General features: G+C 41.5%; 1 protein-coding gene across 1 annotated transcript; it reads right to left on the minus strand.

Moving 5' to 3' along the window:
• Window positions 1-1304: 1304 nt before the first annotated feature.
• jph3a (junctophilin 3a) lies at window positions 1305-18948 on the minus strand. Its single transcript, XM_029460117.1, has 5 exons — window positions 17611-18948; window positions 9421-10201; window positions 8328-8452; window positions 6059-7293; window positions 1305-2949 (listed from the first exon to the last, which is right to left on the minus strand). Exons 1-5 carry the CDS (start codon window positions 17990-17992, stop codon window positions 2869-2871), a joined length of 2604 nt encoding a protein of 867 aa, XP_029315977.1. The 5' UTR covers window positions 17993-18948; the 3' UTR covers window positions 1305-2868.

Raw genomic sequence — 18948 nt, forward strand, 5'->3', positions numbered from 1 at the left:
GCAGTGGTGGAATGTAACTGTAAGTGCTTGAGTACAAATTTGAGGTACTTGTACTTTACTTTAGTACTTTGTTTTCATGCCGCTTATTACCTTTAATCCACTACATTTCAGAGGAAGATATTGTAAATATGTTTACTTCATTACATTTATCCAACAGCGTTAGTTACTAATTACTTTGCAAATTAAGATGTTTGCACACAACATATGAAGAGCATGCTCACTATTTTCAGAATTTTTACAAACCAAACTATCAATTGATAAATGGAGAAATTAATCAGCAGATTAGTCCATGATGAAAACAATCCTTAGTTAATAGTTCGAAATGAGCTCCACCTCAACCAACTGCAGCAGTAAAATCCTGCTTTTAAATAATGCATTATTAATAATCATTTAATAGTATAATATCTAATAGTATAACACAGGGGGCATTTTTCTACTTTTAATACTTTGAATACATTTTCCTGATTATACTTACATATAATTTTCAATGTAGGATTTTATTTGTAACAGGGTATTTTTACAGCGTGGTATTAGTTTTACTTAAGTAAAAGATCTGAATATATCCACCACTGATGAGAAAATTGATACCACTTTCATGTCTGTCTGTTAAATATGAAGCTACAGCCAGCAGGCAGTTAGCTTAGCTTAGCATAAAGACTGGAAACAGGGGGAAACAGCTCGCCGGGCTCTGACCAGACAGAAGGCAAGAAAGTGAATAAGTGTAGTTTCCAAAATGTGGAACTATTCCTTTAAGATCAAAATTATGATTAAAGGTGTGCAGCTTTTATTACCAACTAGATACTGCAACTATTTGCTTTTTCAGTCGTGTTTAGGTGACAATGGTAAACAGGTTATAAAATGAAATAAAATAAAATATATTTGTTAGTGTGTTTGTCATCAAACAGTATAATATCATGTGTAATAACCTTGAATAACTTTCTTTGCTATTAGCTGTTAACTATTTGGTTTATACAGAAAAGTACTTCATAAAATTGAATAAAAAATTATATTAAAAAACAAATATAGCCATAAGTCTGTCCTGGTTATTCATGTGTAATGATCTTCACCAGCTTCATGAAAATGAATCATTTGATTGAATAGTCGAGACAGCAGTAATAAACCACACCAAACTCGTTCATTTCAAACATTTCATTATTTTCTCCACATTAACTTCGAAACAATCTCATAAACCAAAGAGTAAGAAAGAGCATGCTCGGGCATGCAATGATGTCACAACATGATGATGCCACTGGGTGCGAAGTATAAAACATACAGTAGCAGAGAGTTTCTTTTTATATCATTCATAAACTCGGGACGTTTCGGTAATCCACTGAGAGTTTAAAAGCTAGCGTTTTTTTTACACTGCTCTCCATGTCTCATGTAGCCTTGTGTTGCTGGATTAAAAGAGACGAGAGGGAGAAACTCACAAACCGACACCAGATTGAGCAGGCTGAACAAACATGCTGAAAAAAATCTCATCCGGCCCAAAAAGTGTCTGGAAATGACACCGTAGAAACCCCATTTTCCCCTTTTTGACTGGTCCAAAAGGGAACTGGGAGAGAGACAAAACAGTGCATGCCATTTCAGGGTGAGAGGGAAGTTTTGTGTGTATGTGTGTGAGTGTGTGTTGGGTGGGAAGGGGGGGGGGGGGGGGGGGGTCACCTTTTCTTAATGTCGAAGGTAATATGTCTCCTCTTAGCCTGGGTGTTTAATTATCTCGGGTCGAGTAAAAAAGGAAAAAGAAATTTGAGACAGAAAATGAATAAATACGAGGCACTCAGCATTCTCTCTATCTTGCAAACTGCAAAAAAGTAACAAACTTGAATAATAATGACACATACACATATATAGTAGAATTAGTGGTTATAACATAACAGTCTCAAGGCTGTACAAAGGGTCAAGGCTGAACCCTCCTCAGTATGTCAGCAGTTAAATGTGTATGTGGGTTTTTTTTTGCGTGCGAATGTGTTTCACTTAACAATAAATTCAGGAAGTTCCTCGAGGTTTAGACTCATAGGTCTTGGAGTGTGTTGGTCGCTGATGAATCTGATTCGGTCAGATTCTGTGATTTTGATTGGACGCGAGGTGGCGTTGGCGGCGTTGGCGGCTGATTTTCCAAATCTCTGCTGACACACGTGATAACCAGGATGAAGTGCGTATGAATGAGGACAGAACAGTGATGTTAAAGGGATAGAAAATGCACTTTTAAAACCCCACACAGCCTCATGCAATGGTTGTGTGTGCAGTTTGTAGTGGAAAAAAGAAAAGAAGAATGACGGAGCCCTTTAAAATGGATCTACTCTTGCAGCATAGTTCTGTATGTAGCGCATAGTGCGAACAGGGGTTAGAGACTGGTGGATGGGGGCCAGCAGGGGAAAGGGTTGAAAGGCAAAAGGGGTTCTTGTTTGTGGGGATAGGATGGAGTGTGTGTCATGCTCTTGGTTAGCATGTTTCTCATGATAACCAGGAAACGAGAGTTGCTATATTCTTGTCTAGAGTGATGGAAAAATGGGCAAAACTGCCTGTGCCATCTCCAGTCCATTTAACAGTAGCTGATGGACACCCATGCACGTGGGTCCCGATACACCACGCTAGTTTAAAGCTGCACTCTTTTTTCCTTACTTTCTTACTTTCTCTTCTATGGTTGCAAGCTCAAAATAAGCATTTGAAAAGGAACGGTGCTTTCAGAGAAACTGAAACAGGCTTCAACAGAGGTGAAAAGACCAGTAGCAACAATAGAAAGGCTCTGTTGTGTCCGTCACTCGGGCTGCGGGCTCCAGTCGAATAGGCAGAATGTCCATCTCAGTAAGTAATAATATAATATACTGTAGTTATCAATAAGTCTTAGTAGATCATACCTGTATACGCTTAAATAAAGAAGTGAATGAAAAGAATGGCTACTCCAATATTGAGTAAAATGACCATAACCACCAGAATAGAGCTGGAGCCCTAAGAGACAAGAGAGGAGAGAAGAAGAAATTAGATTAGGTAATGCACACATTCTGAAAGAAAACAGTCAGACTCATTTGAAGTCTGGAAAAATAGGAAAAATACTCTACAGTTGCTATTAATTCAAATATTACAAGAAATGGAAGTTAAAAAGTGATCAAGCTGGTCATTGGTTGTAGCAGGGTTCCCGCGGATCCTTAAAAAGTCTTATAAGACATTTAATTTATGAATCTAAAAATAAGGCCTTAATTGGTATAAAAATGTCTTAAATCGATCTTTCAAAAGTCTTAAAAATGCAAAGACAGGATTTTCTGAATTTTTTCTGATATTGCATTGTAAAATCTCAAAATAATTGGTAACTTCCCGTTTTTAAAAATAACTTACCAAATGCCCCTCACATAAATGTCACGCCGGTCCAGAAATTGGAAAAATTGTGCTTAAACTTGGTCTTGAATTTCATTTTGAGTGGAGGTAAAAAAGCCTTTAAAAGTCTTAAATCTAACTTGCCTTAAAGGTTCAATGTGTAAGATGTGCCAGAATTTAAACTTAAAACATTAAAACAATGAACTAACATCATCAACAGAGTGTGAAGAGGTAACAGTGTTGACGTTGTGTCAAAGACGTCTCTGTGTTGTGTTCAGATATCTACTGAAGTTAGCATGCTAACAGCTAGCTGCGCTCCGTCCCGTCTGTAATACCACTTGTTCCTCTAGAGGTGATAGTGAGTCACTGTAGCTCCAGTCTGCCTCAGTACAGAGGGAGAAGAAGTACAGCTGCCTGACTCTCTTGTAGATATTACAGCCATGTTCTGTCTGTTTTATAGTTTATTGAACTAAATCCAAAGTGGCAGAAACGAGAAACCCCCCCCGCACCACCTCTCCTCGTCTTCACAGCTGCCAGGAGGCAGTTTCTCCGAGCGTGTAGCTGTCAGCAGCCCAGAGAAACGCTGTAGCTTCAGTTAGCAGTTAGCTGGAGTTCAGCCACAGCACCGGGGAACTGCAGACTCCCTGTTGCTGCAGTTACACAGGTCCAGCAGCCCGCTGTGACTGCAGGGCTGGTGCTGGTGCTGGTTCTGGCTGAGCTCAAGTCTCTCGGGCTGCTGACTGTTGCTCCGTCTGACGGAGGCAGCAGCCGAGTGCCGGCTCTGTCGACCTCTCTCCTCCCCTGCGGGCTGCTCTCCTGGCTGCGCCACCACCGGGAAGATGAGACGAATATGCGGTCGTTTTCTAGTTTCTGCCACTTTGGATTTAGTCCAATAAACAAACTAACGTAACGTTTCACGGACTACAACCCCGCTTAACATCAGTGCTCAGTAAACACAGATGATCAGCTCCACGTGAAGATTAGAAGACAGCAGAGTTTTCTGACCGGCTCTCAGAGTTTCAGCAGTTTTGGTTTTCTTGCCCACTAACTGACTGACTGGCTGGCATTACACAGGAGTAAATGTAATACACAACATAAAGAATAAATTAGAATACAATAAATTCGCCAAACTAGTACAACTAAAATATAAACATTAGAGATTGTATGGACCCAGTTTAGAGGTGAAATACTTCAACGTATGTCTTTGGAGCAGGTGGCTCGGAATTACACACTGAACCTTTAAACTGTAGGAACCCTGTAACAATTCCTTAATACTTGCTGTATATTCATTCAATCCTTTCTGTGTTGACAGCACCTCAACTTTGCTTACAGATGTCCAGTGGTGGAAAGTACACTTACTCAAGCACTGTACAATAAGTACAATTTTGAGCTACTTTTAGTAATTAGTACTTTAAGAGTATTTACATTGTATGCTACTTTAAACCTAAACTCTACTACATCTCAGAGATAAATATTCTATGTTTTACTCCACTACATTTATCTGAAAATCTTAGTTACTTTAATTTAATTAATTAATTAAATGGGATATTTTGTAGATGAAATTATCCAACAGAATATAAAGCAGTTCAGATGTGCTCCACTTTACCAGCTGCAACATTAAAACGCTGTATGCTTACGTTTTTTACTTAGAACATTTGAGTACATATTGCTATTAATACTTAGTAGTATAATAGTATTTCTACACTGTGGTATTACTACTTTTACTTCACCACTGCAGCTGTCAATCAAAATGTGACGCCCACTCGTGCAGGTTGAGATGCAAAAGCAGTGCACGGACAGGAATAGTGCACAACATGATTTCTGTAGGTACACATTTTATGATGTTTTCATCTGCTTTTTATTATTATTTATTATTATTATTCATTTTTAATTTGTCTTCTCTCTGACACATTCTGCGGGACAATTTTTCCTTATCGATGATCCCCATTTCTAACCTTTCTTTTAATCAATTCTAACTCAACAAAGTCTCGGATAATGAGCCTTAGCTCATGGAAAGGAAGCCGGTCAGAGTCATGAATCAACTCAAATCCTGCACATTGTGGCCTTAACCTTCACATATACTACATTTGAATAAGCACTACTCTGTTGTCTATTCTAGGAAACAGCTTTTTTTGTGTTTTCAAAACCTACAGAAGGAATAAGGAGGGAAAACCTTTGTCCAAATTTGACTTACATAGATATCGCTTGATGCTTTGCGGCATGAATATTTTAGTTTGCCTGGATGTTATTAAGTATTAGTATTGCCTCTTGCCTTACTCAACATTTTTTTATCAATGTGATATAATGTAAATGTCTCAAAGAAAAAGTTATTATTTATTTTGAAAATATAATAATTTGCTTGCATGCCGAAATTTGATAAAAAGATTGACACTCATCTCCCATCTGTACTTGAAGTATGAAGCTAGAGTCAGCCGGCGATTAGCTTAGCTTAGCATTATGACTGAAAGAAGGGGGAACTGCTAGCCTGGCTGCCAATGCCTCTAAAGCTCACTGATTAACATGTTCTTTCTCACTTGTTTATCTGCACAAAAACAGAAATGTAAAGACGTTAAGTTGTGGAAGTATCTAACTCTCGGCTTGAAAGCAAATAAGCGTATTTCCAAAAATGTGAAGTTATTCCTTTTGTTGATTATTGATGATTCATTCGTTATGATTAATCCTCAGCAATTAAAGGGATTGTGGAAGATGTGGATCTGTACTAAACAGACATGCTGTAATGACTCACTGAGTTTGATTTGAGGGTGAGATGCTCTCCTTCCTGCTCCAGAGTGATGGGCTGAGACTTAAGGGGAGGGGAGAGGGTGAGGTCCCTGTGCAGCGGCCACTCCTCCAGCTCTGCCCCCACATTCAGGTTGTCCAGCATCTGTACAGAGTCCATGGATCCCTCTCTGACCGGCCGAAGGCCTCGTGATCGCAGCCTGTTGTTTTTGGCGGCCGGAGACTCCAGCCCCCGAGATGTCTGCGAGTCCGGACACTGAAGCCTCATATCAACCGTATAGTCATTCATCCTCTCCTCGTCCTGCTCTGTGAGGCGCGAGTGGGCAGGGCTCCACCTAAGGGTGCTTTCAGCAGTCCAGGCCCCGGTGAGGCCGTCTAGCCTTTGGTCGATTACAGCATGCTCGTTAAGTTTGTGGTTGGAGGGGTTGTGCTGCTTTGGATGGTGGTTGGAGTAGACATGCTCTCGAGGGTTGTAACTAGAAGAGACGTGGTCCTTTGCATTGTGATTAGAGGAGATATAATCGTGGGACTTGTGATTGGAAGAAGCATGCTCAGAAGTCTTGTGATTGGACATGTTATGTTCCAAGGCCTTGTGATTGGATAAAATGTGCACCTGCGGCTTGTAGTTGGAAGAGGCATGCTCGCAGGCCTTGTGATTGGTGGAAGAATGATCCCATGTTTTGTGATTGGATGATGAGTACTCCCTCGACTTGTGATTGGAAGAGGCTTGCTTGGAGGGCTTTTGGTTGGACGAGGAGTGCTCCCACGCTCTGTAGGAGGAGGCGTGCTCCCGGGACTTGTGATTGGATTTCTCCCGTGGTTTGTGGTTGGACAAAGGGGCTTGCTCATGGCCGTTAATTTGGCCCTCCTGCTCCTCCAGAAGGGACGGGGTGGTCGAGCGGCTGCTGCCTCCACGGTCCGGATACATGTCATCAGTCCAATTGTTAGCCCCCCCCCTCACCAGATCCATGCCCCGCCCCTCCACCAGCACCTGGATCTCGGCCCCACCCTGATCGTCCACGGCGCTCTGGCGCATGAAGCAAGCATTTCTGGGGCGATGGCCGTGCTTGGGCGGGCTGTGGGGGGGCGAGGTGGGCACACTCAGCACGGGGCTGAGATCAGGTGTTATTACAGGCGGTGTGGTGTCTGGCGTGCACAGCTCCGGACTGTCTGTTCCCGTGGAGATCACCTCATGGTCTTTGTCCTTGGCGTCCTGGTGCTTGGGCCTCTGACATTCGAGCCCTGCGAAAACAGTTGGAGAATAACACCAGTGAAGTTACTTGGCACCAATCCACCCCGAGTCCATCAGACCTACAGTGTGTGTGTGTGTGTGTGTGTGTGTGTGTGTGTGTGTGTGTGTGTGTGTGTGTGTGTGTGTGTGTGCGTGTGTGTGTGTGTGTATTTGTGTGTGTCAGTGTTATTAGCATGCAGGGTAACAAAAGGAGAGAAAAGCTGCATACAAACTGGACCTGGTGCTGGCAGTCGCTGTTGGCTTAGAGAGGATTAACTAAGTGAATACACTTGGTTTAGTTGAATTCTGAAAGGCTTTAATCCTCTGTAGTTTATTATGAGATCAAAATACGTATGTAAACACTGAGCCTACTGTAAATCCACATATTTGATATATTTGTTAATAAATACAGGTATACTTATAAATGCTTTTTAATGTAGATTTGAAATAAAAAGAATCTGTGCAATTCCATCATTTTCATAATTTCCTGCCATTTTTATTTAGTCACGACTTATGACTAATTGTTACAGCCCTGGTCTCTGGGGGAAAATGAAGCAACATAAAAGTGGGCCGAAATTTGGCAATAAAACTTAAACTGAAAGAAGAGAAGGAAAATAAAAAAGAATACTGTATATTTTGGACAATCATGTTTCTAAATGTGAGCTACACAAACAGTATTGTAATAATATGAAACAAAAACCTTTGTAAAAGAAAGAGCCATACTATATCATTTCTTTTAAGTTTTTAATTTTCACATTTATTTTTGCTTAACTGTAAATAAACTTGCTTAACAACTATAATGGTGGAAACATTTAAACTTCACTGATAAATCTTTTTATATTAGTAAAAGAAAATCAGTTAATGCAGCTTCAAATTTAAACTTTGGAGGTTCAAATCCACCATATTCATCGTTTTTTATTATTATTATTACTTTAGTGCTTGTTTATGAAAGGTGCTCTGTTTCAGCTTCTGAACAGAGCACCTTGTTTGAAAGCTGAAATTGGACTCAAAATTGGACACACTTCTGTGTTTGTCGTCCACTCACCGTTCCCATAGATGTGAAACGAGGGAGAGAGCTCTTTGGCAGCGATACGGGCCAGTCGACACTCCTCCGTGGCCTTCTGCGCCACTCCTTCAGCTGCCTCCGCCTTCCCACGAGCGTGGCTCATCCTGAACACACAGGTGGAAACACTGCAGTCAAACAGGCTGAAGCTATAATGGTCATTATCCACTTTATGATGTTCTGCTTTTTTTGGCCTCATTTAAGCCAAATCTTCTCTCTACTTTAAAACGGCAGCTGCTTTATAAAATCACATCCAGGAATATTATTAGATGTTCCATATTTAGTGCCCATCTCCTATATGTGTTGCTGAAAACCAGCGGTGGAATGTAAAATATATGTTAATCAAATACTGCACTTAAGTACAAATTTGAGGTACTTGTACCTTACCTTTTACATTTTACTTTAAACTTCTACTCCACTACATATTAGAGGCAAATATTGTACTTTTTACTCCACTACAATTAAGAAAAAAAGGTGTTGTTTTGTTTTAAGATTAAGATTTGACATGAAATACACACAAATATATTATTAAAAATACAATTTACATTGTAACAAAAAACTAAATATATTTGAAAAACTGAACAGCAATGTCTCTTTCCAGAAATCATGACCCTGGTTACTCAAGATAATCCGCAGACCTTGTTGTGAGCAGTTTTCATGTAGGAACTATTTTCTGTCTACTGAACTACACCCGCCAACCGTATCACCGAGCCTCTATTCCAGGAGTAGATGCACGCTTCCTTCTGTGCTGTCTTACAGTTACAGTAGAAGTTAAATAGTTCCTACATGAAACTGCTCACAACAAGGTCTGTAAATTATTTGGAGTAACCGGGTCATGACTTCTGGAAAGAGACATTGCTGTTCAGTTTTTTTAATGCATTTTTTGGCACCACAAGCCGAGTGCATCTAGTTCCATTATATTGCAGACATCTCTACTCTATGATGATTTTGGGGTTTACTGTCCTTTTAAGTACATTTTGCCGATAGTACTTAAATACTTTTGCTGGTGTATTTTCACCGTGTGATATTAGATCAGAATACTTCTTCCACCACTGCCAAAAAGTAAACATGTTACCTTGACATGGCGATCTCTGCTTTCTGCTTGGAGATGTCTGCAGCCTTCTCTGCAGCCTCCACAGCCCGGTCCACCTTTTCTCTGATCTTACTGGCCCTCAGTGGGATCAGGTTCTTGCGTTTTCCGCTCACCAACGCATTCTGCTTGTACTTCCCTTCCTCTTTGGTGCCATCAGGGAAGGTGGTGCATCCATACCCGTGCCTCTTGTTCGCCACCCATTCACCCTCATAATGCAGGCCGTCCGAGCGCCGGCTCACTCCCCAGCCGGCCCTCTGATCGCTCCGCCACTCGCCAGCATACATTTCAGTGACAGTGGCGTCCACAGGTGCGCCCTGTTCACTTTCACTGGCATTAGAGTGGATGTCAGATGCAGCAGAGCTGACGGTGCTCATGCCGGCCTCGCTGCAGAAGGAGCTCTGCTTGCTGAGCTGACTTGCCAGCGAGCTTTTAGACTCGGAACGTCGCAGCTTAAGTCCGCTTAGGATGGACTGCCGGAAACGGCCTTTCCTCTTCCTCTGGCGCTCAGCTTCACTCGGAGCCATCAGAGCAAACCCACCTCGGCCCACAGGGCTCCCAGCCAGCCCAGCCACCACCCCATCTGTGAGCGTGGTGGCCGTGCCGTCCTCCAGCACAGCCGGAGTGCCGTGGCTGTGCTCGGAGCGGAGGGAGTTTATGGATGTTCGCAGAGGAAAGAGGATGACCGCCGCCATGCCGTACGGTACACTCTGCCGCACGCCATAGCCATGACGCATCCCAGCCAGCCACTGGCCTTGATAGGTTCCTGAGAGACAAACAGAGACACAGTGACAGTCAGAGTTATGTCCTCCACGTTGATACAAACTGAAATGTATCAACAACTATTGGATGCATTGCCATGTCATTTTGTGCGGACATTCATGGTTCCCAGAAGATGAATCCTGAGTTTGTACCCCAAACCTTTCTCCAGCACCAACAGCAGGTCAAAGGTTTTACTCCAGACCGTTGCATCTGCCCACTCCATCGAGTTGACTGATTCGTCTGGCATCATGACATGAAACAGGTTTCTCGCAGGACCAACACTGTTGACAGCTGTTTCCAGTCATCTCGATGGAGTGGGCGGATTCAAAGGTCTGGACCCAGAAAACCCCGGCAAGATCAGTATGTTGCCATGTTCACACATCATTGTCACATGGCGGATATGTTGGTATCAAGTGATTTGCCCCCCCCACGGAAATCAGTTAGAGTGGAGGCAATTTTAGACTTGAGATGAAAACGGAGCGTAACGAGTTGACAATTCTGTGTTATATCAGACAAGTAAAATATCTCAAAATGCACCAAATGGATTGGCACCAAACTCGTACAGACTTTCCTTTGAACATTTGATGGATTGCTATGAAATGCGTTCACAGTGCCCAGAGGAGGAATCTTATTAACTGTGGTGATCTCCTGAGTTTTGAGTGAAATATCTCAACAAGTGTAGGATGAATTGCTATGGAATTTGGCTCAGACATGTCCCCCAGAATTAATTGGAATAAATGTGGCGATCCTCTGACTTTTCATCTTGTGCTATAATAAGTTCAGAATTTTAATTTGAACCAACACTTTGGTTTATGTGGTTGCTACTCTACACCAGGAATAAAATCTTTGAAATATTTCACTGCCAAACTGAGACATGTTGGCACAACATTAAAGCTGCAAAAATGTACCAAATAAACTCAGAATAACACCAGTTATTTGGCATTTCCTAGACTGCAGGAAAGTACATATGCACTTTCTAAAAACTGGCCAAGCGCTAGTGTTTATCTGGTGAATCGGATGGCTTTGTGCCTGAGCTGTTTAAGATTAGGCAGATTAGAGAGACAAACCAACATACTACAACAGGAAGAGAGGATTACTGTGTGATGTGTTAGTGAAGGACGAAGTATAGATACTTTTCTTAAGTAAAAGTACTAAACCCACACTGTAAAAATATTCTTTTACAAGTGAAAGTCCTAAATTGAAGTAAAAGTATAAATAGGGAAATGTACACATGTACTTGTAGTATTTAAAGCAGAAAAATGCCCTCTGTTATACTATTATATATCATTAGATTAGTATTACTTATGCATTCATATAGCAAAATAGTGAGAAATGCCGTCACAATTACACCTTCACAATGTTTGGTTTGTAATCCCAACAGTCCAAACCTCAACATATCTCATACATTACAATTATTAACATTATTAAAAGGAAAAGCAGCCAAATTCACATTTGGGAAGCTGGACCCATTAAATGTTTTACGTGAAAAATAATTTCAATGTTCAAAATAGTTATTTTATATATAATTAATTTTCTGTCAATCGACTAATACAAACTGTACTAATGTGCATATAAACTGTTGAGTAGTTTAATTTATAACAAAACATCATATTTGATAAACTGCTCATATGTTTTGTATATAAAAATCTTAATTTGTAAAGTAACTAACAATATTAAATAAATGTAGAGGAGTAGAAGTAGACTCAAGTAAAGTACAAGTACCTGTACAATTGTACTTAAGTACAGCACTTGAGTAAATGTTCTCACTTACATCCTACCACTGGATCATTTGACAGTTTTAATATTTGTAAAACAGAAGAGCCGGCTTGTTATTATAAAATCCTCTTTGTAAATTGTCTTCAAACCTTCAGAAAATTATCAATATATAAAACATTTTCTTCCACACAAACATTTAAATCCATCACTTAGTTTATACCACAGATGTTCCCACATATCATGTTCTCTCCTCCTCCATCCTCCTCACAAATGTACACCAACGGAAAGATAAACGTGTATTAAACTGCAATTGATACTTAAAAACAAATCAGGTCTGCTGTGGGCAGAAGTCAACATTACACCCTCATTACATTACATTACATTACAGGTCATTTAGCAGGCGCTCTTATCCAGAGCGACTTACATTGAACTAAGTACAGGGACAGTCTCCCTGGAGCAACTCCTGACCTTCTAGTGTTTTGTTCGGAAGGCGTACCACTAGACCACTAGGCCATCATCACCCCTCCACCCTTCACCCTCTCCTCAAACCCCAGAGGGGTCAGAGGTGAAGTAGATCCACAGTTTCATGTTTCTGGGCAGGATACTCAACAGCCTCCTGTTCAACACGTCAGTGTCATTTACAGGAGCTCTCGACAGCAGCAGCTCCTGCTGACAAAGCTGAGAGTCATGAAAGTTATTTCGACAGCTGTCTACACTTCCTTCATGCAACCTGTGCTCAGCCTCAGGAGATCCCGATACGACTGAATTTAAAGATCAAGCAAGGGGCCTGAAACCAGGGCTGCATCTAACTTATTTTCTCAATGAATCGATGAATCGCTTAGTCTCTAAAATGTCAGAAAATAGTGAGTCACAGTCTAAGACTCAAACATATTCTGTTTATAACGATATAAAGCAGGGAAAGCAGTAGATGCGCACATTTGAGAAGCTAACATGCAGAAAGTTTAGGTGTTTTTGTTTGAAAAATGACTTAGACGATTGATCGACTATCATAGTTGCAAATTCATTTTCAGATTTAGTTATTAAGTAATTGACGAATCGCTTCAGCTCAAACTGAAACAATCAAAAATAAAGAACAAGTGTCATTATCATAAAGTTTGAAATCATTACACTGTAAACATTTAAAGCAGGAAATTGGCCTCCTGATCATTATTTGTTGAACTGGATCGTTAAAACTAAAAGGTTTTAGTATCAAAGATACAAATTAGTTTTCATGTGAGTACAATTACTTGGACAATTATCCGTCAGAATTAAAGGCACACCAAATCTAAACGCCCTGTGATGGAGCTCCTCGTCATATATTGATTTAAAGAATGTCACTTTGACTTGAGTATGTTGAACATACTACATGGTTTTGGCCTCATGTATCCATTTCCTGTGGAGCCTGGCAGGTTTCATGCAGAAAAACCCCAGAAAACAGCTTTATAAGTCATTTGTGCTCTTTGATTAATAACCTGCGTGCACAAATGACCGGAATATAAAATTAAACAATACTGTTAATATTAACAGCCAAAATAACCAACAGTTGCTTCCTTCTACATCCAGCAGTTCCAGAGCCAATTGATCATTCATTTATTGTCGCTTTTCTGTCCACCTGATGAATGTTAGTCCAATATTCACTCTCTTTGAGCGCTGTTTCTGTTCTCCACCAACTCCTGAGAAAAGTATCTGTCTCTTTAGCTGCTAGACGCTCCACTATGTTCACCAGCTAGACTCTGACTGTGTCTGTCTGAAGATTGCTTCCTGCTGCAGCTCCAAATGAGGTTGATGTGAACGCTGAGACCGAAGTGAAACAGAAAACCAAAACCAAAACATTGAACTAAAAGACGCTAAAACTCTCCTTTGAGGGAAACTGCAGAGTTATAATACAAAGGTGATAATTCTCTGTTAGCTTGTCACTATAAGCATTTATTTTGTCATATTTCTGAATATTCCTGAAATTATTTGCTATAAGTTAATTTAACATCAGAATAAGCAAATATCTAATTGTATATATATATATATATATATATATATATATATATATATATATATATATTATATAAATATAATATTAAATAGTTAGAAAGGAGTCAAATCTAACAGGCAAAATGATTGACTGTGATAAGCATAACTTCTACAGTTTCTGAATAATAGATATTTTCACTCTGAGGTTACTGTGAGGAGCATCTTCTGCTGATTTGCAATTATGCTACACATGTGGTTAAATGTCAATGACATTACTGAAGTGCAATTGTTCTGTTCTGTTGGAGGGAACTGACTCACAGCTTTGTAATTGTGAAATTACAGCTTTGAATGTAGTGATTAGGATAGGAAATGACATAATGTTGGGTATTTATCGCACTGAGAAATGACCGGCACTACAGGGTCATCGTTGTTTGTTTCATAGCGTGCGGTTCTTCACACAAGTTGCAGACAAGTAGGTTGCAACTCAAAGTGGTTGAGAAGAAGAAAAAGATTAGTAACATGTAACAAATATTCTAAAGAGTGAGCAGAAAACATAAACTAAGTGTTTAATCTTTCGAAAAACATATTATTGGTTAACTTTATGAATTTGCATTTTAGTTGACATCATGTCTTTATTTCCTTTAAGTTCAGAATAGTCAAGTGATTTCTTAACTCTGAAAACAAAGTACTTTTAATATTTGATACTGTGTGATACTGTATAGTATGTAGTGGGACTGGAGCTGTCCATGGTGCTAAAGTAAAACCCTGATAGACACGGTGGTTTACATTGTTCCGTGCTGTTCTCTTTATTCACTGTGTATCAACAGAAAACTAAAAAATGGAACGTTTTTTAGGGTGCATAATTTTGCACATACTTTATATTAAAGTATTTTATATTTGTTTTAGCATAAAGCTGCTTTCACATCCTCAGCAGTAAAAGAGATCCGAGCTGGCTGTGCCGTTGTTTTCCTATGGAGAGAGCGGTGCCGCCTGTAACGTCACGTCCGGTTGTTGTTTTTGTTTTGCGGATCTAACAACGACTCCAGATGTCACTTTATATATTTATATATTTTTCTTAATTTTCCTACTCATTGATTCACCAGGGTCTCTCACCTGCAAGTTGCGCTTTAAGTATAGGTAGTATTACTACAGTGTTGAAATACTAGTAAAAGTCTTGCGTTTAAAATGTTACTTAAGTAAAGAAAAGTAGGAGCATCAAAATATACTTAAAGTATCGATAGTAAAAGTACTCATTATGGAGAAGGGTCAATTTCGGAAAATTGTCTATTGTATTATTGTATTATAATCATTGATGCATTCATTATATTATTACGTAATCGTCCAGTTTATGTTGTTGGCCCCCCTCGTGTGTTAATCGGGCCATTCAGTATGAACATACTACATGCAGTACTACACAGAGTATGTAGTTAGGAATTGGGTCAGGTAGCTGTGTCCCAACCCCATACTACACATTGATTCTACGCACGTTTTGAGTATGTAGTGTTTTGTTTAAATTAAGCAAAGTCCGTATGCAGAATAAATAAAAAGGCTTGTTTTTTGAGTGTGCTGTTGTTGGACACCATTCTCCCATAATGCAATGCAAAAGGTAATAGAGAATATATTTCCCTCTGAAATGTAGTGGATTATAAGATTAAAGTAGCATGAAATGGAAATAATCAAGTGAAGTACAGACATCTAAAAGATTGTACATAAGTAAGCCTGCAGTAGGCGTACTTGTTACTTTTTATTAAATCATGTTCTGTCTGTTGGTACAAAATAGTAAAGTTCATTAGTTTTGAATAACTGCAGAAATAGTACGCTAAGATGAATATATAAACTGTATATGTTGAGTATGTTGTCACATACGGTTTACAAGTGAATCCTGTAGATAGCTACTAATGAACAACCTCAAGCCTCAACATTATTTATTTTTTCCAGGTAATTCTTCGCATTTTTTGCTAAACAAGTATTTTCTCCTGTTGCCTTGTTATAGTCTTAGTTATCCACATTTGGTTTTATTTTTTTAAAGCTTGTTAAGGCTCCACAAACTAAAAAGCCGTATCAGTCTGTGTCGATTAGGAGCTGTCCGCGGTGCTGAAAGCAAACCCGACTGTGTTGCTCGGCGGACCTTGTCTGTAGGTGCACGTGGCTGCATGTGTTCTATGATATGGTTTTATTATCATTTATAATAAGGGCTTGTTGTGTTGACAGGCCTGTCAGTTTGTGTGTGTGTGTGTGTGTGTGTGTGTGTGTGTGTGCGTGTAAAACAGCATCCTGTACATTTATTGGGTTGTGGAAAATGTGTCAGCTCGTGCGTGCTACATTCATCTGTCGGCGGTCTTCCACGTGAGCGGAAGAGAGCAGCAGAGCTGTCGCGTGACGCAGTTTTTTAAAAATGTTTTCTCTCCTCACCATCTTTATTTTATATTGTAGTCTCGTGATAAAACAACAGGTATGAGGGTGTATGCTTCAATGCTCGTGCTGTTAGGCTAGCCCCCACCTCCCGATAAACAACCTCCATCTTCAATGCAGCTCCGAAACACACGCACACGCACACACACACACACACACACACACACACACACACACACACACACACACACACACACACACACCGTGTTTTCATTCCACCTGCATCACTTATTGACCTGGCTTCCATCATCCGGGTCCCGCTCGGAGGCGGGCGGTGTGGGCCGGCGCAGCACCGGTTATCAAACGGCCTAGATTTACAAACGAGACCGACGGAGGCAGAGAGCCAATCAGAGAGCAGAAGAGCCTCGAGCTGGTCTCTAGTGACACGCTGACCTGCTGTCTCTGAGTTACCATGGTGACAGATGTGTGATGCAGAGGGGTGAAGTTGTGTTTTTATGCATCTGTGCATCTACAAACTGAAGAAGAGATGAGCTTTCAACATGATTTAATTTCTAATATTAGAAACACACGTCCTTTTTCCCACAGCCTGTCTTCTAATGATCTAATAATTATTAAGGCTTTTCAGTCGGCCAGAGACCACAGTCCTCCTCAAGTGTTCATGTGGACATGGACAGATTATGAGGCAACGGGCCCCTGTAGGAGGCCCCCCAACCCTCCCACACTGGAGCTAGACACCCAGACTGAAAGAGACGTGGCAGAGTTGTTAGTTTTCATCTTGCTTCTCCTTGTAGTCATTTTGCGTGTCTTTGTTAGTAATTTGTTTTCTTTGTGGTCATTTTGTGTCTCTCTCAGTTACATTCTGCAGGTGGAGTCTAACTCTTAGTTAGTTTGGACGAAGAAACTGAAGCTGGACTTTATATACTTCATATAATAGGTCTACTGAATATTTAGTTCATGCTAGAGATGAAGAGAGGCTGTCTGACTCCTGTTGAAAGCTTCCTGCCACAGCAGATCCACACGGTCACTATTTTGCACAGATATTATAGTAAATACTACAGCTCACTAAACATAATATAGCCCCCCTGAAACCTGGGGCCTTGGCCCGGCAGGCTGCTCAGTAATCCATGCATGCATGTGGATGTGACCTACATGTTATTTATGTAGCCTACATCGGAGATGTGTTTCAGTGGATTTTAGCAGCAGGCTAAGTAAGAAAGTTGCTCCACTTGCAGGCTGAAAATAATTTTGTGAAACATGAGTAGAGATGTTTTATTCAGAGAGGTCAAACAGGACTGAATCTGATCTCTAGACTGGTGTTTTTGGGCATGTGAACTTTCCTTTGAGTTTTGGAAGCCTTACCTCCATCAGAGTAGGTTTCCGTGCCGTATCCATCCTGCAGCCCGTTGCTCCACGTCCCCTCGTACCGGGCCCCACTCGCCGTGCTCTCCAGCTGCCCATAGCGACCTTTGAACCCCTGTGTCCACTCCCCTCTGTAATCCCAGCGGCCCTTGCTCTCCACTCCGATGCCATGCCGCTTACCCTGCGCCCAGGTGCCCTGGTAGTTGTTCCCGCTGGGCCACGTGTACACGCCCAGGACCTCGAAGCCGTGGCTCCAGGCACCCGCATACTCGCCCTGACCCTGGGGCCCCGTGCAGACCCCTCGTCCATGGGCCTTGCCCTGCTCCCACCCCCCGCAGTACGACCCCCCGTCATCAAAGTCAAACCTGCCTCCAGTGGACATGCATGAAACAGGTTTAGGCAAATCCTTAGAACGTCAAGAAAAATAAAAAACAAGGGCCTGGTTCACTCAGAAGGAGCAAAGAGGGAGGAGGCCTAGTTTGAATCTGGTAGCATGGAAGTGCCGGGCCTTGACTCTCCCTCTCCTGTTAGTTTAGGATGTAAAACACCAGCTTCTTGTTCTGAAAGCAGCAGGACGTTGCCCCAAAGAGCATCGCCTTACGATGGAGAAGCAGCCTAAGCCTCAGCTATGGGTCTGGAGTGACAAACGCAGCTGCTGTGCATGCTGCTTCCCATGGGCATGCAGGCTCAGAGTGCTTCTCATCTTCCTCCTCCTCCACTTCCTCCTCCACCTTCCTGCTCCACACAGCCTCGCAGCTGGGGAGCTCGTCGGCCCGTCGCCTCAGCCGGTGCAGCGGGGCGCTCCAGACAAGCAAGGCCTAGGCTTTTCCAGCAGTCCCAGAGGCCCACAGAGCGGCGGCGATGGTGGCGGCAGCAGCGACCGAGCTCAGCTCAATCAGACATTACAGCATCCACACATCCCCTGCCGCACCGGCTCACAGAGAGGGAGACAGGACAGGGATGCTGCTGCACTGGTACGCCATTAAAAAAAAATTCTGAGAAGTTGAAGCTCTATAGCATGGCCTGGAAACGAGGCTCAGAGACACACATTCATAACCACACACAGCCTGAGCCTCGCACACACACTTCGGCAGACATAACGGAGAGTGAATATCTCCTCTTCCTCCTCCCTGCTCTGCTGTGATCTCGAGATGAGCCTCCCCTGGAGATGAGGATGTAAAGAAGAAAAAATAAATTATTCCTTTCCCTTTGTCCTCTCCATTTCAGCGATCGCCTATAACCTGGATTGTTGTTGTATCCCAATTCCACCAAGTCATCTGTCCTCCTGTTTTTTCGGCCTCTCTCTCTCTCTCTCTCTCTCTCTCTCTCTCTCTCTCT

This window comes from Cottoperca gobio, chromosome 3 (genome assembly GCF_900634415.1).
Source record: "Cottoperca gobio chromosome 3, fCotGob3.1, whole genome shotgun sequence".
In the NCBI taxonomy this organism is placed as follows: domain Eukaryota; kingdom Metazoa; phylum Chordata; class Actinopteri; order Perciformes; family Bovichtidae; genus Cottoperca; species Cottoperca gobio.

Excerpts from the sequence above, each read along its gene's own strand:
- jph3a (XM_029460117.1), bottom strand. The coding sequence starts at position 17,992 with ATGTCCACTGGAGGCAGGTTTGACTTTGATGACGGGGGGTCGTACTGC. Across the intron at positions 8,453-9,420 it reads GCAGAGATCGCCATGTCAAG|GATGAGCCACGCTCGTGGGA; the intron begins GTAACATGTTTA and ends CTGTGTGTTCAG. Across the intron at positions 7,294-8,327 it reads GTTTCACATCTATGGGAACG|GGCTCGAATGTCAGAGGCCC; the intron begins GTGAGTGGACGA and ends CTGTTTTCGCAG.